Source organism: Choloepus didactylus, chromosome 10, assembly GCF_015220235.1.
Source record: "Choloepus didactylus isolate mChoDid1 chromosome 10, mChoDid1.pri, whole genome shotgun sequence".
Lineage (NCBI taxonomy): Eukaryota > Metazoa > Chordata > Mammalia > Pilosa > Megalonychidae > Choloepus > Choloepus didactylus.
In genome coordinates, this window is record NC_051316.1 from 83,867,598 (window position 1) to 83,889,589 (window position 21,992).

The 21,992-nt window shown below is 45.0% G+C and overlaps 1 protein-coding gene and 1 pseudogene across 1 annotated transcript in view; both read right to left on the minus strand.

The window, feature by feature from the left end:
- Positions 1 to 2,842: 2,842 nt before the first annotated feature.
- On the minus strand, positions 2,843 to 3,890 carry LOC119545260 (annotated as a pseudogene).
- An 11,848-nt stretch (positions 3,891 to 15,738) lies between these two features.
- The window catches only part of LOC119545261 (protein FAM205A-like), a 64,730-nt gene continuing 58,476 nt past the window's right edge, over positions 15,739 to 21,992 (minus strand). Inside the window, exons 7-8 of the mRNA XM_037850781.1 lie at positions 21,448 to 21,493; positions 15,739 to 19,593 (exon numbers count right to left, since the gene is read on the minus strand). Of these exons, the coding sequence (XP_037706709.1) occupies positions 15,868 to 19,593; positions 21,448 to 21,493 (3,772 nt within the window). The 3' untranslated portion in view covers positions 15,739 to 15,867. The remainder of the gene's footprint in view (positions 19,594 to 21,447; positions 21,494 to 21,992) is intronic.

Below are 21,992 nucleotides of genomic sequence, written 5' to 3' on the forward strand. Positions count from 1 at the left end.
TGTATTTACATATATGTACATATACATACATATACATATATATATATACACACACATTACATATATATATCCTGTCAGTTCTGTTTTTCTGGAGAACACTGACTAATAAAAGCAGCATCCCTCACCTTTTAATATGTTGCATTTTCATTTTTCATCAGTTCATAATGTTTTCTAATTCCCCTTTTAATTTCTTCTTTGATCTTTAAGATATTTAGAAATGTGTTATATTAGTTTCCAAATATTTGAGGATTTTTCTGATATCTTTCTGTTATTGATTTCTAATTTAATTTCATACTGTTAGAGAACATACTCTGTGTGATTGAAAACCTATTAAATTTATTTATTTATATAAACTTGTTCTATGGCCCTGTATATAGTCTGTTATGTTAAATGTTCCATGAGCCTTTGAAAAGAATGTGGATGAAGTCTTCTATAAATGTCAATTAGATCAAGTTGGTTGGTAGTATTATTCAAGTCCTCTGCAGCCTAAGGATCTTCTCTCTACTTTTTCTGTCAATTATTATGAGAGGGGTTTTGAAATCTCCAACTTCAATTGTGGATTCATCTATTTTTCCTTATGGTTCTATCAGTTTTTGTTTCATGTATTTCGAAGCTGTGCTTCTAGGTACTTAAATGTGTAGGATTTTTATATCTTTTTGATTAATTGAGCCTGTTATCATTCTAAAATGATCCTTGTTAGCCTGGTAGTTTTCTTTACTTTGAAATCCACTTTGATTAATCCATCCTTTGTTGGCTTATTACCTATATCATTTTCTATTTTGTTATGTTTCATATTTACAGTGGTTGTTTTAGGGCTTATACAAATTTAAATTATTTTTGTGGTGATTTTTTAATGTGTTAACTTTGCTGGCTTGAACTAAATTTCCCAGAATTCCCTTCCCATTATGTTTCTGATTTTGATGGGCAACAGAGAGATTCTTATGGGTATTTGAAGAGCAGAAGTGAAGCAGCAGCCATTTCATAGCTAACTTACTTATCTGCTGGCTTAACTCATTGGTTGGCTGCAGGCTGGTTGGTTGCAGCAGGTTGCAGGTTGGTTATAGGCAAGTACTCCATCTTTCCCTTGATCCTCCATTAGCTCTCCCACTCAGGTGTTTTGTATTTAGCTCCTTGATGAAGAGGCTTGGCTTCTGCAGGACACCCACACTACCAATTGACAACAGAATTGATATTGTTTTCAGTCCATTCTCATGAGATCCAGCTTGTACTTGTGAGTTCCAGCTTGTTCTTCTATCCAACACTTTATATGCATCTTTCCTTCCAATTGCCTGTCTTGTGTACTTCAATCTCCAGCATCATAGATGAAGACAGCAGCCTTACAGGACTCCTTAATCAGCTCCCACACTTAAATAAGGTCAAATCTCTGCCACAAATCCATGAACATATATATTTAGACTTATTTATATAAACTGTTCCCTACTGATTGTGCTTCCTGGATTGAACTCTGACTGATACAAACTTCAAGTAGTATACCACATTACAAGAACATTACAATTTCTTTTATACTTCTCTTCTCCTGGCCTATATGCTTTTGTCATTCATTTTACTTCTCCATTTCTTACAAACCTCAAATACATGGTTATTTTTTATCTAAACAGTCAATTATCTTTTTTCTTAATTCAATATTCTTCATTTACCTTTAAAAAAAAATTTTTGATTCCATGTTCCCTTTTAGCTGCTGCACCATTTCTTTCCCCTTCTTTAGCAAAATTCATTGAAAGAGCTGTCTGAATCCACTGTCTTTATGTCTGTTTTCTCTTCAGTGTTCTCCATACTTCTGTCCTCAGTACTCTACCAAAATTAATCTTGTCAGGGGTGTAAATAACATCAAGTTGCAGGCCTCTTTTTACTTGAATTCTCAACAACGCTTGAAAAAATAAAGTTGATCGTTCTCCTTGAAATATTTTCCTGCTTCACTGGCCTCGTCTCAATCTCGTTAGCTATATTACTTTGCCTATTTTTATCTTCTATAGTTTGGAGAACTCCAGGAATACACTCCATCCTTAAGCAACTCATCCAATTTTGTGGATTTAAATACATATATCTTATGGAAAAGAGTGGAAGAGATGTTGATTTAAATTTTGAGAATCATTAACATATATAGGTTGACTAGAGCTTTACCTTGGAAAATAAACTGAATATCTTGAAAATAATTTCTTTAACCTCATATTTAACAAAAATTAAATTATAACTACCCACTCCTAGAACAAAGAATAAATCAGTTGGTTAATTTGTTTTGGTGACAATTTTCTGACAAAATATGAGCATAAATATGACAAGTTGTCACTTCACATTTGGCTTTCAAGGAACAGTCATAAACAAGGGTAATTTTTACTGCACCAAATTTCCCAAAGCCCGTCTTGAGCCTTTGAAGAACCCTGTCATGATACTTGTCAAATGCTTCTTCCCAAATTTTAACCGGTCTCCACATGAAGCCTGGTCATTATTTTCCTATTGGTTGTAATTTGAAAAGTTCTCTAACAGCACTTTCATGAACTTATAATTAGATAAAATACTTTTCCAATTATACTTATATTGGAAAGATCTTAGGCTTGACCTAAAAGGGAAATTTGAAGCTATCAGGTAGCATTAAAGGTATATAGTTTTCTACTTCCTCTCTCTGGCTACAGTTGAGTGTCCAGGGTAGGGCATCAGGCCCAAGATGAGTCAATGAGAACACTTCCCCAAGATTTCTGAATTTGGAACCAGAGGAAATGAGGCTCAGTCTATTGAATGATCAAGGTAGTGGTGAACTTGGGAGATGCCAGCAGCCATGTGGTAAAAGAAGATGATTTCAGAGAATGAAACATGCAGAAAAGTTTTACGAGTTTTCTTTGCTGGAAACATCTTGAATGTTCTTTGCTGGGTGGCATTGCTTTCACTGCTACTGGAGTAGCTAGGTTTGAATTGTATTTTGACAAAATCTGGATAATATCTTCTGAAATTGTAATTACTTCTGGAGGTGTAGGTGTTCTGAGCAGATCCTCATAAGAAATTTTAGGAGAAGGGTCCACAAGATCTTTAAAGCACTCCTCTGAATTTAAAACTTTTCATTTCCAAATCATCTGATGAACTGTTTGTTTTTGATAATGGATAATTTGTGGTTACCAAAGCTGTACTGTTATTTGTGGGAGGAATTTTCAAACCAAGAGTGCAGAATGTAGGTGCCAAGGGTGAATTCGTGTACTCGGTATCATTTGTTCTCAACTGCTGGATTATGGGGCCAGGAATGGCAAAGAAATGATCATTGGACATTGCTTTTTTTTTTTTTTTTATGACTTCCTCACTTTTATTATGCTTCACATTTTTAAGCCCCATTGTATAATCTTCATTTAAACACATAGTATATTCAGAGATATCGAAGTGTTCTAATTTAGGAGTTATACACTCAAAATCATCCATCTTTAGTGCACATTTTGGAGTTTTTAGTACTTTAGTTGGTGATTGGTAGGTGAAGTTAAAATTTTTGGTTCTTCCTGATGATTATTCACTGCCTGTGGATGGTTTGGTAGAACCTGAGATATCATGTGGCACTCAAGTCCAAAATCAGAAAGTTATGGACTATGTGGAGGTGTATCAGAAACTGAACTGCTTGGTAAAGTAGAATCAAACAGATCATCCTTCATATCAGGCGTTTGAAGATTTTTGTGTTTAGTCAACTCTGGGTTAATGACTTCTTGAGTTAATGCCTTCTTGATCATTTACTTTAGAGGCTGGACTTCTGAATGCAGGTCATGTAAAATTCTCACTGGGGTAATCTTCAAAGTTAGTTTCTTCTCCACTCAGCGCTAGCTGCAGCCTGGCCTCTCCCTGTCTAGGATGACAGCAAGAGATGGCAGCTTCACTCAGAAGTTGTGGATTGGATCCATCCGCTCGGAGCGAGCCGTGCAGCCGAGAAGGAACATAGATGCCATGAGACCCCTCAATTATCTTTTAAAGTAACTTGAAATAAAGAGAAGACATTTTCTATTTACTCATATAGTTATTATTTCTGGTTTTCTTCATTCCTTTGTGTAGCTCCAGAGTTCCATATGGCATCATTTCCCTTCTGCCTCAAGGACTTTCTATAACATATCTTATAGTGCACATCTTTTGGTTATGAGTTCTTTCAGTTTTTCTATGTCTGAAAAAGTTTTTATTTTGCCTTCATTTTTAAAATTGAGATATAAATCATATGCCATAAAAATTACCCTTTTAAAGGGAATAATTAATGCAACTGTTCTGGGTTGCTAAAGCTTCCATTATGCAAAATACCAGAAATGGATTGGCTTTTGTAAAGGGGATTTATTAAGTTACTAATTTACTGTTCTAAGGCCATAAAAGTGTCCAAACTAAGGGATCAACAAAAGGATACTGTCACTGAAGGAAGGCTGATGGTGCCCGGAACACCTCTGTCAGTTGGGAAGGCAAATGACTGGCATCTGCTGGTCCTTTGCTCCCAGTTTCTGGCTTCAAAATGACTTTCTCCAAAATGTCTCTGGGTTTCTGTGTCTCTTAGTTTCTCTTTCTCAGCTCCTGTGCATCCTTGCTTGTTCTTCCAGGGCGTTTCTCTCTAAACGTCTGGGGATCCTCTCTTAGCTTCTCCGGGGCAAACTCTGGGCTTTGTTTCTTAGCTTAGCACCTTTAAGCATCTTTCTGTCTGCATGTCCAGGTGTCTGGCTCTGTGTTGGCTCTAATTTCTCTTAAGGACTCCAGTGAACTAATCAAGACCCACCCTGAATGTGTGGGGTCACAGCGCCATAGAAATAATCTAATCAAAAGGTCCCACCTTCAGTTGGTCTGCCCCCACAAGATTGCATTAAAGAACATGGCTTTTTATGGGGTACATAACAGATTCAAACCAGCACAGCAACCATCACCCCTATATAATACCAGAACATCTTCATACCCCCAGAAGAGACACTGTACCCATTAGCAGTTCTTCCTCATTCCCAGAAGGAAAGGATGGCATGGGCTTGTGTATGGTGTGTGGGGGGAGGGGCGTTGTTACGTGAATGTGTTATATAATATCACAACAGACCACAGTTTTTCAAACATGACTGCTCTTCAGATTCTCTTGAGAAGCTTGTTAAAAATACCGAATTAGAGGCCCTATATCAGTCCTTAAATAGAATATCATCAGAGTGGGACAAAAGAATGTTCATTACCAGGTTGTCCAGAAATTCTCATGTGCAGGCAGCACAGTATTAGGAGAGATGGGATAGGGTGACCCACCTGGGCCTATTCTGCTCCCCATCCCAAACTCCAGAGGGGCACAGAGCCAGTAGAATGAAACAAAGGTAGTCTGGGGAAAGAAGCTCCCTCAGAGCCTAGCATAGCATGTGGGAAAAGCCAGGGGAGAGATGTAGGGAATAGGAAGGGACTGTGAAGATGTCAACCTCTCTGTCTTTCCTAAAACACCCTGCCTGTCCCTCTATCCTTGTGCCTGCCATCAAGAGGGGCCTTCTGTTTGTGCCCACAGCTGCCCAGGTCCTATCCTCACATGCCTTTCCTGGATTCAGAAAGCTCTTCCTACCTCTACTCTAAGCACCTACCTCTGAACTTGAGCCTGCAGACATGGCCCAGCCTCAGGGAGATGTTCTATCCTGGGAGCTACTGGGGCCTCCCTGCTTGGTCCTGGGACTTAGAACTTAAGTTAGGGGCCCTGAGGGAAGGGAGGGAAGCATGGGGCTTTGATGGAAGTCAATATGTGGTTGAACAGAACACTAGGGCAGAAGACAACTGCCTTGAGAGCAGGAAGGTGATAGCAAGACCCTACCCCTAGCCTGGGCTGCAGGTGTCTGAGACTCTGGTGGGGGTAAAGGCATGAAGGGGAGGCCATGAGGGAGCCTGAAAGGGAGTGGAGCAATATATAGACTCATTCCCCAGGAGAGGGGCAGAGAATGTGAGGAGAGTTCTTACCTTTTTCTGGGACCCAAAGTCTTCCCACCCACCCATTCCTCCATCTCGGCTGCTGACCGGGGTTCCTCCCACCCCACCATCCAGCTTGCACTCCTTGGTTGGGCATGGAGGTCTGGAGCTTGCAGACCTGAAACGAGCCTCTATCTTGGTCCTCAGCCCAGGGAGGATGTAGACATTGGTGGAGGAGACACGAAGATTTGGATGGCTACTGCTCTGAGATGTGAGTATCCACCTAAGTTGCAATCCTTTTGGGGAAGACTTTGGCTTGAAGACCTTCCAAAAGAGCCTAGGTAGTGTTTTGGAAATCTTTCTGGGGTGGCCAAGGTGCAGAGGTGTGCTATATCAGGGACCCTGATACCTAGAGGTGGGAGGTGAGGGAGGTACACTAGGCTGACTTCAATTTTGCCCCTGGTGATGAGAGCAGAACCAACATACTCTGTCATGAGATTGAGATCCTGGAGGGGGGAAAGGTGGTATGTCTAATTCTGATTCATGACACTGGGTTGATAGTGCCAACCAGCCCACTATTTCATCAGGATGGGCACCTGGGTCAGGCTCTGGGGTAGTGGTCCTGGGTGTGGATGTTACAAGAGTCTGGAAATCCCCACATTGAGAAGTAGCCACATTTCCTCCTTCCCTAGACCCCAGGCTCATATGCTCCTACCTGCAGAGGGTTCCAGGGCAGCAGAGGCTCCCAGCTTGGCAGGCAGGGCCTGGGAAGGGGAATGGTGGGAACTTCAGCTCAGAGGCTGGGCTACTCCTGGAACAGGGCTTGGGGTGGGCTGGGCCCCTATGGGCCTGAATGTCTCACAAGGGTCACAGGGATTGGGTGCCTTGGTGCTCCTGGGCTCCCAGCAGAGCATTAAGCCCTCGAGGGACAAGCTGCCCTGTGGACTGTGTAGCCATTCTGAGGAGCTAGTTAAGTTTCTGGGGGTGCAAAAGACATGATGTATATAATAAGGATTTGGTATTTGTGTGCATATATACACTGAGTAATTTATGTTAAATTACTAGTGTATATACCCACTTAGAGTTAGGGTTAGGGTTAGGGTTAGATCAGGATTATGCTTAGAATAGAAAGCACTGATGTATAGGTTACAGATTGGAATTAGAGGTAAGCACAGGGCTGGAATCATGGTGATGTTAGAGTTTGGAATAGGTTTTGTGATTCACATTGATAAGAGTTAGTGTATCTTGGATTAGAATTGTGTTAAGGTTGGATTTGGGCATTGTTTGGGTTTAGGATTGGGTTTAAGATTGGCCTAGGAGAAAAATTTTGTGTTGTGGGTAACTTTTGGCTTCTAAAATAGTCTAGAGATGGACTTGGCTAAAGTATGTTGAATGGCATTGATCTGGTTGTGATGAGAGGTTCTTGGCCATTTCCTGGCCTTCCGCATCTGAGGAGTATGAGTGGCCCCTGCAGCTATGATTGTCAACTAGAGAAAGGTAGTCATCCAGCTCCTGGGGAGAGGGAACATCATGGTTTTGTATCCAAATATTTACCATAGAAACATTTTTTGGGTAACCCTTACCAGTATCACCTTCCTGAGGTACATCTGGTCCAAAGGTCACACTAGAATGGCTAGTTTAGAATTGTTTTTAGGAATAGGGTGGGAGTTGGGATTAGAGTTAGGGTTAATAGGGATGAGACTGTGGTGTAGTGCCCTGTGTCAGGGTCTCTCTCCTGAGGAAGCACAACCTGGTTCTTCGTGGTTCCCCGAGGGTGCTCTTGGCAGGGTGTGTCTGTATGGTTTGTTCTTCCCTTGGAGTTCGTGTCTGCTGTGTTGAAGAGACAGGGGCTAGGACCCTGCAGGGATGCAGCCAGCAGTAAATTGGGAACCCTGTGGATGGGGGTGTGTAGGTGAAGGATGGGGCAGCTGAAGGTGGCAGTGGGCACTCCCTGCCCTTGACATTTCTTTAAGAGCAAACAGCCAAGTTGTTTTAATAAGAATGGTCCAAGACTATTCTTATTAAAGGACAAGCAACAGAACAGAAATTGCAGACAGCATTGAGAAGACAGAGAGACAGACCTGGTCTGAGGTGGTCTCAGATTCTTTATGAAGGAGAGGGGCTTTGAAGGATGGATTCAGACTGCATTTGTGTTTGTTGAACTGTGAGATGGGCTGTGTGTTTTGCAAGTGTATCTTGTGTCTGCATATTTGTTTGTGCTTGGGTTTGCCTGAGCATGTCTGACTCAGGGTATTTATGTCTCTGTAGGTGTGTTTCCCTCGACGTGTCTCTGAGTAGTACTCTGTATTAGTTTCCAAGTGGCTTCTTTGAACTTGTGTCTCTGTCTTTATGTATATGTGTGACTGGGTGGCTATGAGTCCAAGTCTCTTGGTGAGATTCTGCCCTAGCCTCTCACTACCCTCCCCCCATTCCCTGACGCACTCTAGCTGCCAGCACTATTTACCAAAAGGATAGGCTTCCTTCCCGCATTCTGGATTCCCGGGGGGTCAGGCTGCCTGCCCAGGGTCCTGCCCCTGCAGCCTCTGTAGCAGGCCTGACCTTGGGAATAATATACTCTGGAAACCCCCGGCATGCTCCTTGCCTGGCCATGGACCCAGAAAAGTTATGGTGGAGGAGAGGAATAAGGCAGGGAAGAGGGTGGGCAGTTGGCAGCACCCACTCCTCCTTCTGTAAACAGAGATGTCCGTCTGGCCTCTTCCCAGGCCCTCTTTCTCCCCATGCTCTCTTCCAGACTAAGTTTTCAGGGGCCTCGACTCACTGTTTCTGGGAATAGGAATGAAAATCTCTGCAACCCAGCCAGTCCTGTTGGTATCTGGTACTCCATGTCCCCCAGCACCTTACCTGCCTGCACAGTGTCCCTTTCACCTCCTTCCACCCCAGCTCAAGGCAGCCCATCCTCCTTTCCTCTCCCAGCAGTGGCCCAGGAGGCGTTATGGGCCCTCATGATAGCCTCAGCCAGTTACTTGGGCACCTGATCCCAGGTGGAGCCTTAAGACTTGGAGCTTCCGGTAAAGCAGCAGAGGCCCATCTACCTTTCCCAAGGTACAGGAAGCAGCATCTCAATGGGGTCTCACCCCCTCACTCCTTTGCTCAGCATGTTTTGCCCTCCCTAGCTGGGGTGTAGTGAGCAGGTAGAAAAGTGAAGCAGCCATGGTTGTATTTTCAAAAGCTCAGCATTTAACAGGAGAAATGATGTTGGGAAAGCCATTTTCCTCCCACTGCTAGTGGTACATTGCCTGAAATTACCTTGATAGAATTCTGAGATGTCTTGGGAGTCCAAGGGAATGGTCTAGCAGGTCAGGGATGTTCACCATGATTTGATGTTCCTTCAAAGGGCCAGAGATGAACATAAAAGTTCCCAAGCAAGGACCTAGCACCTACCATTTCTTGGGTAATAAACTTCTGGAGTTTGTGCCTTGCCATGCAGCCTTTGTTCTGATTTTACCTCTTGAGCCTTCGAGGAGGTGGAGGGTGGGGTTGTGATAGGGTTATGGGATATGATGAACAAGGCATCACCCACCCCCTCAACAACATCCTGTATGAATTCATAGGAACTGACCCCATCTTCTCTCAGCTCTTGACTTTGCTGAGAACTCAGAATCCTGAAGGCTTCAGTTCCAGCTCATGTCATTGTCCCCAGCCCTTGATCTCGGAACTTTGATCAGCAGTATGAGCCCATGCTGGGCTGGGGCAGGTGGGGTCCTGTGGGGGACCATGGGAAGGACCTGCTCCACCCTAAGCCAGGATGTGTGCACACTAACCCTGGCTTCCCACCTGATGCTGCTGTGACCCTTCTGAGTCACTTCCCTTTACTCCAGGCCTTCCTCTAGTCTCTCCCTGCCTCATGGCTCTCTGCCCAACTCCCACCAGGCAGGGAGGATGTGCTTGCCACAAAACCTCCTTTGATATTTGGGGATCCATTAGGAAAACATCTTGAGAGTGTGGGCATCACCGTGGGGGCCACAGTAGGGGCTGGGTCCTATATCTTAGACACAGAATCACCACTCAGAGAAGAGACACATTTATGACTCTTCATATCCTGGCTGTTGTGAATTCTGTCAGCTGACATATTGTGCTAAACCTCACCACTCAGAGGAAGGGACTCCAGCCACCACCACCTCTTACTAGTTTGATAGGAGGTGAGTGAACCTGGATATCCTTAGGAAACTGAGGCAGTCACATTCCACAGTCCCCTATGCCACTTCATAAGGAAGGCACAGTACTTCTTGCACTTTCTTCAGCTCTTGGCTCCAATATGGTAGGTCAGAAGGACCTTTGAGGTATCCTGGGTGGCCAACACAGAGGTCCATCCCATCTGCCCAGGGTAGCCTTTTTGTGTTCTTGCTTCCCAGTTATTGCCCCCAGTACTACCTAGTCTCATGTTAAACATGAGGATGCCATTCCTGCCGTTTCTCCCTCTCCATAGCCATGCTCTTTCTCAGGCTCCGTGCTCCTGTGGCTTTCTTTGCAATCTTTCCTGTAGCTCCAGTGCTCCAAGAGCACCTGTTCCACACTAACAATCAGTGACTTCAACCCCTTTTCATGTCCAACTGGGTTCTCAGCCAACCACTTAGGACTAAATAGAAACTTGTGATGGTAATTTCAGAATCCCTTTCCACCTGTGGGTTTTCAGCTTTGTTCTCTGTACTCCCTACTGCCAGCCATGGTCACTTCCTAGTCCTCACTCACCTCTCTTTGTCTTTACCCATACTGTCTTATATGTGGGGAAAACCTCTTCCTCTCCTGATCCACAAAGTCATCCCTCATTAATGTTACCCTTTCTTTACTTACCTCCAGCAAAGTGTCTATGCTTTTAGCTAAGGGCAACCTTTCAGCTTGGGCACTTGCTCCCATTCCCTCACCTCTAGAACCACAACATTGTTCTAGCAATTCTCCCCTTTCTCTCCTGTGTCATCATTTCATCCTTCTCCACTGGATCTTTTCCATCACTGCTTACCATACTATATATTTCATCTTTAAAAAATCCTTCTGGATCCCATTTCCCCCTCCAGGTTTTGCCCTGCTTTTCTGAGCCTCTGTGGAATAAAGCTCCTTGAAGGAGTTGATTATACTTACTATCACCAATTACTCTCTTTCCATCCTGCTTTGAAACCACTCCAGTCACTGCTTCATTTCCATCACTTACCTGAGTTTGTCCTTGTCAATGTCATGATCGCTGCATTGCTAAATCTAATGGTTAATCTTCACTATTGACTGATAATCAACTTTTCATGCAGTTCATTTTTCTCCTTGAAATACTTTCCTCTCTTTGCTTCTAGTATACCACACTCTTCTGATTTCCCTCCTGTCTCACTGGCTGCCACTTCTCTTTCTCCTCAGCTTACTTCTTTCTCCTTTTCTTCCCAATTTCTTAATGTTGTGGAGTCCCTGAGCCCAGTCTTTAGATCTCTTCATTTATACTCACTCTCTTGGCAATGTTATCGTATCTCATGGTTTAAAATACATCTGTCTGTCTGTCTGTCTGTCTACTTCTGTGTACCTACCTACCTACAAACCTACCTATCTGTCATCTATTTTTCTATGTTTATCTCATCTACCTAACTACCTACCTATGAGTCTACTCTATTTGGAAAGCCTGGACCCTTGTCTGAATGTCATACCATATGCCCAAATTATCTAATCAACAGATATACTTGGATGTCCAATATTCATCTCAAACTCTATAAAAGTGAACTCCTGACTTCTCGCCTCCACCACCACCCAGTTACCCATAACCAACCTCTGTAATTGAAGTATTGGCCACATCAATTATGACAACTTCATCTTTCTAGTTGTTCAGGCCAAGAATAGTCATCCTTGATATTTTTTCTGTATGTCAACATTTAATTCATCAATAAATCCTGTTGTCTTTGACTGCAAAATGAATCTTGAATCTTTCTACTTCTCACTCCCTCTGCTGCTACCATTACTACAATAGCCTTGTAACTAATCTCCCTGCTTCTGCTCAAGTCCAAATCCCTAATAGTCTATTGTTCACACAGTAGTCTGAGTGATCCCCTTAAAACAAAAGTCAGATCATCTTTTTCTGCTGAACAGACCCTCTACTAGCATCCCTGTTTCACTGCGAGTGAGTCAGTGTCCTTGCAGTGGCCTATCAGGCCCTATACTATCTGGTCCCTGTTATTACTCTGACTTCATTTTCTACTACTTTTGCCTTTGCTTCTCATTGTCAGGCTCAATGGCCACCTTGATCCTTGGAACATGCTAGGCATGCTCCATCCTCCAGATGTTTGCATTAGCTAAAATATCTCATTGGAATGGCTGACTCTCTCATCTCCTTCAAGTCTTTGCTCAAATGTTGATTTCCTAGTGTGATCTGCCCTGAACTCAGTTTAAATCTGCACCTTTTTTCCAGTCTTTCCCAACTCCTTTAACCTGATTTTTTTTTGCATCTGTCCAGTCACATTCTACATAGTGTATTTTTTACTTAGGTTTACTTTGTTTCCCTCCATAAGACACCTGCAAAGTAAGCTCCTTGGGGACATTATTTTTTGGGTCTCTTTTGTTAACTGCTGTATCCCTGGTGTCTATTAAAATGTTTGGCTTATGGTAAGTCTTCAAGAATGGGCAAATTAATGCCATCCATCCTCCGGCTTGGTAATGTTGTCCTGGACTCTCAAAACATTTTAATGTCCTTTTATGATTATTAAAGAGACTTCTCCAGTTAGTCACTATTTTGGCATGGCTATTTTCCTGACATACTTTGTTATGTTGTAATCTCAGTCTTGATTGTAATTGGGGTCCCGTTCCCCATATCCTGCCTGGCTAACTTCCACTCATCATTTGAGACTCAGTCTACACGTCACTACTTGTAGCAAACTTTCCATAAGAACCCCTCAAAACTAGGTTAAAACCCTCTCCAGTGTTATTTCCCATACTTCCTCTAACCAGATCTCATCACATTGCTTTTAATGACTTTTTGACTGTCTACTCCCTTGATACCATGTGATTCAAGGGAGCAAGGCTTGTAACTTTTTGGTTGTTTCTGGCATGGTACCTGGCACATAGTAAGTACTCAAATATTGGAATTGTTGAATGCAAGAGTCAGTCCAAGGTCATTTTTATTGTGTCCATGTGAGGACTTCCTCATCATTTGAGAAGTTCCTCTTGTACCTGCCCACAACATGAGGCACTGATCACACTGACATATTGAGAAACTTAAAACTGGTTGGTAAGCAGCCACTTCCTTGAACCCCACAAGTGCTTTCCCACTGCCCTGATCAGCCCAACCTCTTTCCCCAGACCTCTCAAATTCTCCACAAGCCAGCAAATAAAGTTAATGCCTGTCACAGCCAGGGGTCTCCAAGACTGCCACTGGAAAAAGGTTTGGTGGGGTGGAGGGAGAATGTTTTAAGGTTTGAATTAAATTGGTACCTTTGGACTAAGATGAAGTTTTCCCCGCTTACTATTGGCTGTATAGTCTGGACCTTGGGAAAGAAGACAAGGTCATAGAACGGCATGTGGTAATCATCAATACAATAGTAGGAATAGAGGTTTGGGTATGGCTAAACATTCATCCTCTCTTCCCAGATGAAGACACTTGGGTTAAGAAATGTTAAGTGACTTATCAAATGGCAGTGCCATGATTCTAACCCTGATGATTTTCTCTCACATTCTACCCTGTGACTTAGACTTTAAAACCTGCATCCCCACCAAGGGTCAGACATTTGGCCACAAAACCATAAAAATATTTTGTAGTGTTTTACTAGGGTTGTGTGTTTTTGCTTCCTTTTGTCTCCGTATATCATCTCACCCTGAAATAATTCTCTGGATTCTTCAATCAGAAGTTCCTTTCAAAGGGAAGGGGATGACCCAAACCTTTTACCCATTGTTAACCTTTTACTGAGTGGAACAATCACAGCCTTCAACTCTGGTGTTCTGCCATGGCCTTCTTAAGATGTCTGGAGGTTCCAGTTTTCCTTCAAGAGAGACCAATAGCTGTCACAACTTAGTAAACAGCAGACAGAAGGTCAGAGTCCACTTGGGTCTCCTTAGGAGTTCAAGGGAATATTAACTTAACAGCCACCAGTGAGAGGTCAGACTCTACTGCCTGGGCTTCCAAGGCTGCCATTGGTGGTGGATGACCCATCCAGTTATGGCACTGTAGGTCAGGGTCAGGATGGGCTGAACAGGAAGCAGGAAAGAGCTCTAGGAATGCCCCAGTATGGCAAGCTACCCAAGAAGCCTTGGAAACAGGTCCACAGGAGGAGCTTCATTTAGTCTGTGTGTAAGGGAACGTGTCACAGGACATTGTTTGGAGGGACTTAAATTTCTTAGCAGAGATTACAGATCTCAGCTTGTCTGTCAGCCTCCCTCTTGAGTTTCTCCATTTCACCCCGAGGGTTTCAGAGAATTAAACCTAATATTTCCATTAAGGATAAACAGATATTTCCCTGAAACAGCGAATTATTGGACATTCTCAGAGAGAGGCAAAGGACCATGTCTCACCCCCTCTCTGAGCAGCTGATCTGGTTGTTAGAGACTCATGTGTGGCATTAGCATCTAAGATTCCGGCCACTTTCAGTAGCTGGATAATGGACAGTGTACTTTCCACAAGAATTAAAGCCTTTAGGCAGTCAAGGTGAACTGATTTGGTGCTTCTGCAACTGTAGTTAAACATAATGAAGAGATAAGGAAAGATGATGAGGAGCAAGCTGAAGTTGAGAGAGCTGGATCCTGCAGATTTATCTAGTGCAGTCCTTGGTGGGGAAAAGACAGGAATCATCCTTTGAGAGGAAGGCATCAGTAGATCCCAGGAAGGGATACAGCTGTTCAGAGTTCAGCACCATTGCTTACCATAAAAGTATATTTGGGAAGGCAAGGCTGGTAGAAAGGAGGGCTGTGGAGAAGGACCCCAAGTGTATATGGTGTAGAATTGGGAGTCAGCTGTACGGCAAAAGACAGGCTACTGGTAGTAACTCATAAGCTAAGACATGTCTAGAAAACCCCTTGAGTCTATGGTTCTTTCCCAGAAATGTCATGCTCAACTCAGTGCCTTTCTTCATACTATGGGCAAGCAGAGAAAAGCTCAGAGTTTATTCATCTCCTTCCCCCAAGAGCACTTGGGCCTTGGGCCTGCTTCCTGTCTCTGAACTCTTAATTGCAAATCACACTGCCTAGCTTTGCTCCCTTATTATGCCCTGGTCATAACATGACACATGAAAACTGCTCTCCCAGATACTCACATCCCCAGCTACATGCTACCTCTCCCTGTTTCTCTCCCTTCCTGTCCTTGGGAGTGGAGGGACAACCTCTTTCCATCCCCTGATTTTCATTCTAGAAGGCATTCATGCAGCTGAAAGGTAGTGGAAGTTGGAACCAAGCAACAGGACTACAGCAGATTCACAGATGAGTTCTGCAGAAAGATCTCAACAATACCAATAGGGAGAGAAGAGGGGAGATTCTCTATTTTGGTTTTGACATCTATCAAAAGGCAAAAAACCAAAATCGTCTTCTAAAGGATGGAGCACCATGGTTCTCTTAGATAAACCTTGTCAATACTATCATCACACCCACATGGCTCCTCCAGGGACCAAGGACGTGATGGGAAGCCATGACTGAATCCATCCCGACCTTTATCCTCAATGCATCTTAAACAAGGTGCACTCTGCTCAACCCGTTTATCCACAGTGCAGGGTGGCCTGGAGGAGTTTTGTGGAATGCCGATCATCTGAAATGTGGATTTAAGCCCCTTCCTCAGATATGAATGCCCTTTTAATCTCTCTCATGGCTTTTCTTAAGATACTATTGTGGAAAGAAGAAGGAGCAAACAGGCAACACTACTTAGAGATATAGAGTATATTTAGTGTGGTGTTCTGGCCCAACTACACATTAATGAAATGACAATAGCAGTCCTCTTTGAAACATGCGAGGTTTGGGGGCTTACATATTCTCCTTGGTGGCACTGGGTCATCATGGACAGATCAGTGTTTCCTCTGAGGTGAGAATTGGGACCTATAGTAGATGCCCTGATTGGGAAGCACAAGCCACTCGAGTACAGTGCCGAGGGCAGTGGGGGGGTTGGCTCAGACCCGAGGCAGAGTGGACCGGACAGGAGCAGTGCCAGAGCTGATTGTCTCGAGATTGAGGGCCATCTAAGAAGGCCAGGCCCACCTGTATCTCATTGCATGGACACTGGAAGTTGGGGTCCCCTGCTGTCTTCTTGGACTTAGCTCGTACCACAGGGTCTTTGGTAGTGGCTGAGATCTTTCCAACTTTTTTTTCCCTGGTTTTGGCTACTTTCTCAGCTGCAGAAAGAATGGACTTCTCGTGCCCTTTGCCTTTCGCCTTGGGGTTAATACAGTGCAGAAAGCGTTTCATCTTATTTCTCAAGCCAGATTCTGGAAGGCTGGGGCTCTTGTGAGCATGGGCTACCGTCACCGGCCCCTGCAAAATCTGACCATGCAGAGGCTTCCCCTGAATTAGCTGGTCCAGGAAAGGCTGGGTCTGTGAAGCCTGGGGCACCGTACACTGGGCAGTCTCAGGAATCCTTGCTGCTTTGCTGATGACACCTAGCTTGATTTGATTGTCTTGCAGGTCATTCTTTTCAGATGCTTTCTCCCCAGGGACTCCTGGAGGTTGCTCTGGGAGCTTCAACTGAGGGTGATGCTGGGGGCTGTGCTGATCGGGAACAGCACGAGGTAAGCTATGGCTCCATCGCCGGGGTCCTCGGTGTGTCCTGTTCAGAAGCGTCCCTGCTGGCCTCTGGTCTTCAGCAGGGTGTCTTTTTTCTCCAGTTGTGTAGAGCCCAAACCCTGCATCCCCTTCTCCATGGCCCCCTGCTGTTTTGGGTTTCCCTGGATCTTCTCTCTTCACTGTCAACGTGCAAATTTGGTCTGAGTCCTTGCTCTTGCCAGGGCTGTGGGGTTCAGGGCTCCATGCTTTCTCCAGGCTGGGGCTGTTCACTCTGGCTTCCATCTGAACACAAAGCACCTGGGCCTCTGTCCTGTCCCCACTGGGCTGTGAGATCTTGGAGTTCCAGTGGGCAGAACCATGGGGTATTTCTCTGGAACTAGCTTGCTTTTGGCTCTGCCGCACAGCCTTTAGCTCAATGGCCAGCCTTTCTTTCAGGTGGGACAATTGTGGGTCTGGGGCATATGGAGCGTCTGGTGGGATGGGGAGTTCCTGGAGCAATGTTTTCCCTTGGCTGTTCAGACTCTCTTCAAGAGGCTCCTTTGTGGATATCTTCTCTGGGACTGCTACAGTTTGTTCCCTGGACTCCCTTGCCTTTATGGGAATTCCCAATTGTATCTCCAGGGCCTTTTTTCTCAGATGGAAATTTAGTTTGGTCAAGATGGCTGTCTTGAGCGAGTAGGAGCTAACAGGATCTTCCTGGCACTCTGGAGGCACTATCTCCATTGCACCTTCCTCCTGCACTTCAGTCTGGAACTCTGCACAAGTCTCATTGGGATCTTCAAAGTCTGGCTCAGGACCTATACGCTGGTCTTCACACGAGATTGTCTGAGTCTGAGGCTCTGTTGGGCACATGACAGGCTCAGGTACCATCTCTGTGATTGTACATTGACTAGCGATTGCTGGGATCATGGCCCTGGAGAGAGCCACATAATAAAGAGTAGGCAGCCCTGACAAGAAGGCCAAATATTTGTGCCGTAAAGTCGTCTCTAGTTTCTCAATGGCTACCTCGGACAGGGCTCGGGGCAGCTTGGGGTGTTCAGTGATGATATCTGGTGAGGCCTGTTGCTGGCAATCAAGGGCTGTTGGCATCCAGGGAATAGCGTCCCCAGGTAGGTCAGGATCAGTTGCTGCCTGCAGCTCCCCAGGCTTGCTTTCTGGAATGCAGGGTAAGGGAGCCACTGCCAGGCCCCCAGGAATTCTATAGTCCCAGGAGCTAGCCACAAGGGCAGGGACAGTGCCCTGGTGGATCTGCCTACATTTGGAGTCGATGTGGCTCTGCAATATTGTCTTGGCTTTGGTGAGCACGTATGGCGTGGGGTACCACACTGGGGCTGTATTGGGTGAGAACAGATCAGTAGACGCATTGGCCTCTGGGGCTGCAGGCTGGGAGACACCCACAGTGGCCAGGGCGGTGCTGTCCCAGGGCAGGGCCTGCTGGTCAGTGCGGGACAGGAGCAACTGAATGGACTGCTGGATCTTCTGGGGCAGGCCCCAGTGATGGTGAATCAATTGCTTCTGGAGGTGGAATTCCAGCAGCCTCCTGGCATGGTCTGGGAAGAAGAGGAGTTCTCTTGTGAGGACTGAGATGTTTTTCCCTGGCCAGGGAGGGTCTATGGTCTCAGGAGACTGGGCTGTGTCACAGTGCTCTGTGTCACGGTGCTCAGCACGGTGGGCATACTGAGTTCTCTGGAAAACTGCTGGCAAACCCCACTGAAGTTGGAGCTGTCTTTGCAGCAGGTGCCACTCCAAGGCTTCACACTGAGCCAGAGTCAGAAATGGGACACTCATCTGGGCTTGTTGATGATCAGATGCAGAGGCCCAACGTGAGGGAGGTAGGGTACAAGGAGGGGGTGAGTGGGGTGGAGTTTTTGGCAGCAGCGGCAGGAAGGAGAGCTCATTGAAAAGAAAAGGAACATGCAAGGGGGGCCTGGACATATTCCTGTTCATGGAGAGGCCTTGAGAACCCAAGAAGGTGGCAACCAAGGACTCACTGTGCAGAGAAGGGTGGCCACAGAATAACTGGCTGTGTTTCTGCTGCAGATGACCCCCTGAGTCATCAGCGTGTCCCTGAGGCAGTGGACACATGCCCTTTAGGACTTTAAGGGCTGGAGAGGGCAAGGCCAGAGCCATAGAGTTTGAGGTTTGCTGTCGGTGGTGTCTTTGTTCTGGGTCTGTAATGGACCATTCAGAAACCCAGAAGGCCTGGATGGGCTGGCCAGTCATACATGAACCCCAGGTCTGGTGGGAAATGGTCCCAAGTTTTTCAACAGAGGCCTTAGAAGTATCATTCAGGATGAAAGAAACTGGGTGGTTATTTCCAGGCTGGTGAAACAGTGGTGGGTCTGGCATAAGCTGCCTCAGGGACTCCTCCACACGTCTGGGGAGCCCCCATTTCTGGAAATGCATCCATTTTCTGACATGTAACTCAAGAAGCCTCAGGACTTCAGGACTGAGGAAAGGCAGGCGGGCAGGGAGGACAGTGGCCATATGCAAAGCCATAGGATGTGTCATGTTAGTGAGCTCTGGGTTCAGGGGCAGCAAAGGAACTTGGGACTTTAGAAGTTGCTGGCCTTGGTTCCCCTGGACAGTCTCAGAGTTTCCCTTCATCTTCTGGTGGTTCACTGCAACCGTAGGTTCCTCAAGCCTTGAAGAAGTCACAGACTCTATGCCTCTGGGCACATCTGATGGTGGAAGTCCCTGTCCTAGATTCAAGTGTTTAGCCAAGTAATCTTGGATGCTGAGGATACTGGGTGACTGGGCAGCTGTCTGGGTTAAGGATTTCTGATCTGTTAATTGTGACAGTGTGGAGGTTAGGGATGCCAGTGAAAGCTCTCTAGACTGCTGGGAAGGCTGCTCCATACTGTTCTCAAAAGAGCCACTAGACATGGACATAATCTCTAGGCCAGAAGAGACCTGCGATGCCCCCGATGAAATGTTCTTGCTCTCCAGAAGTTGCTGAATCTCACAAGCCACAGCATTGCAGACGCGGCAGCAGGGGTCTGCACAAAGGATCCACCGCACACTTCCCTCCTGAGGAAGCCAGCCCTAGCTGGGAAGGGAAACATGGCAACCATTAGTGAAGCAGGGCCCTCTGCCTCCTTGGAAGAGTATGGCCTCGGGGATAGGGGCGGCCCTCCCCTAGTCTTATTAGCCCTAAGTCGAACCCTGCAGTACTCTACTCCATAGGTTTTCTCCCTACGAAAATGGCACTTGGTGGGTTAGCACTGGGTGAGCTAAAGATCTGGGACTTACTGGACAAGGTCTTGGACAGCCCAGAAGAAGTCAAGGCCCTAAGTGAGTGCTGGGTTTGGGGTGTCCATTGTTTGTGGACCTGTGTTGAGAAGCTGAATTAGGAGATGGTAACCAGACAGATAGGGCCACCAAGTGATGAGCTGATGAGACGTTGCCAGGAACGTCATCAGATAGAAACTGGAGTCAGTTTTGTTTAGGGCTAACAAAGCCAAAGCCTGGTAATGAGCATTTCCATACTATGGGAAATGATATCCTTGTGGGAACTGCATTCTTGGGGTTGGAGCCTGTCCCTGGTCCATGTACAGAATATCTCTTTGGAACCAATACTGTCCTTTTTTTTTTTTAACTTTGTGTGTGCAGTAATGAACCTGAATTTCTAGGACTTTTCATAAATGCACATCATGTGTATACACGTAACCTTTCCACTTAGGTAGTATATCTGGATTTATTATTTTGCATAGGAAATACTGGTCTGTATTTCATTGAGGAATGGGTATATTTTTTGTTTCATGTGTGTGTGTATACAGATTATTTACATCTTTGCCTTTGGAAAGATTCTTCCCTTGAGATGTCTCTAGAGATCTTAAGATGAGAATAAGTTGATAGGCTTCTGTCTGAGGGCTGGCCCCAGACCTGGACTTCCCAAAGACAGAACAGAGGATTGATGTCAGCAGGGTCCAGACACTCAGAGGAGTCTGCCCTTGAAAGCATTTAGGTACAAAAAGAATATGACAATGGTGACTTATTCATGCAAAATCCATTTTCTTGACTGGATAACTGATTCATTGTTGAGTTCAACCCCATGTAGAGTATTTTATGAACTAGTCAATAGTCAACTCTTGAATTGCAGGACTGCTGTGGCTTTAGCACCAAGAACAAAATTGAGAGACTTTTCCCTTTTGGGATGTCTGAACCCCTCTACCCTGCCAACCTTCTCAACCCCTTAACCAGTCTCTACCGTGCATGGCTCCTGCCCAGCCATTATAGCTTTTCTCATCCCTGCCCCACATCAAGCTGACAGCTCAATCAAAGGCCAAGCTAGAGTTTGGGAGAGAGCTGACAGCAAGAGATCACCTTTTCATGAGAGAGAGAAGCTCCTGCGTCTTCTCAGCTACCTTCTGGGAAGCGCTCCTATCTGAGAAAGCAGAAGACAGTGTTATATGGGATGGTAGAGAGTTCCCATACATATACTAGGACACTGAGTAGTAAGGCCATTAGACTTTGAGAGGAGAGTGTAAACCACAACTTTAACATTTATGATGTGCCGTCTCAATCCTAATTTCATTTGATTTCATATCCACAGCCTGAGGCAGTATTGTCAATTTTATGCCTATTTTATGGGTAATAATATTGAGATGCAGTGACATCAACAGGATCAGAAAACCAATAAAGGACACAGTTAAGGGCTTCTGCCTACTCCCTCATCTCTTCAATCCTAGGGAGATAAGGCAGAGAAGTTTGGAATATACCCAGGCTCTGATATTCTATTCAAGGAGGGATGTGAGAAGTTTCGTTTTGGGAATTGGCGCCTTCAGTGATTAGACGACCTGACTCTTGGGCACTCAAGAGTCAAAGAGGTCAGTGGTCAGAAACCATGGGAATGGTGCCTACAGTGGAGGGGAGTGTGAGGAGAGATTGGAACTTTACCTCCTGGTGCTCCATCTTTAGCCCCTTTTCTGACTTTTTGATGACGCTTAAAGACAAAAAAATTAGAATGTGAAGCTGTGGCAGCATTCTCTTTTTCACATTCTTAATGAGACAAAACCTATAAATACTTCCCAATCACTTTGTATGTTTATATACTCTCCTACTTTCCCCACTCCACTTTTTTTTTTTAACCTCATTTTCTTTCTTTTCCCATTTCTGAATCACTTTGAGGCCCTTCCATACTCCATACCTCTCACCCTTTTTTCAGTAATAGTTTTGAGGAAGGATCAGGATGAGAAAGAAGAGAGGAGAACAAATTAAAGTGTGGGTGTTTTCAGTTGCCAAAGGGCTTCAGCTTACTAAGTTCTTAAAGAGGCACCAACCAGAAAAGTCATCCAAATGGGAAGGTCTTCTGAGATCCAGTGAGAAAGACTACATCCTCGACCACACTCCATCTCAACCCAACCAGGTAGAAGACTCTTGGCTTTTCAGTTAGAGTACACTGTACAGAGGGCCTGGTAAGGAGTTATTTCTAGGATCTGAGA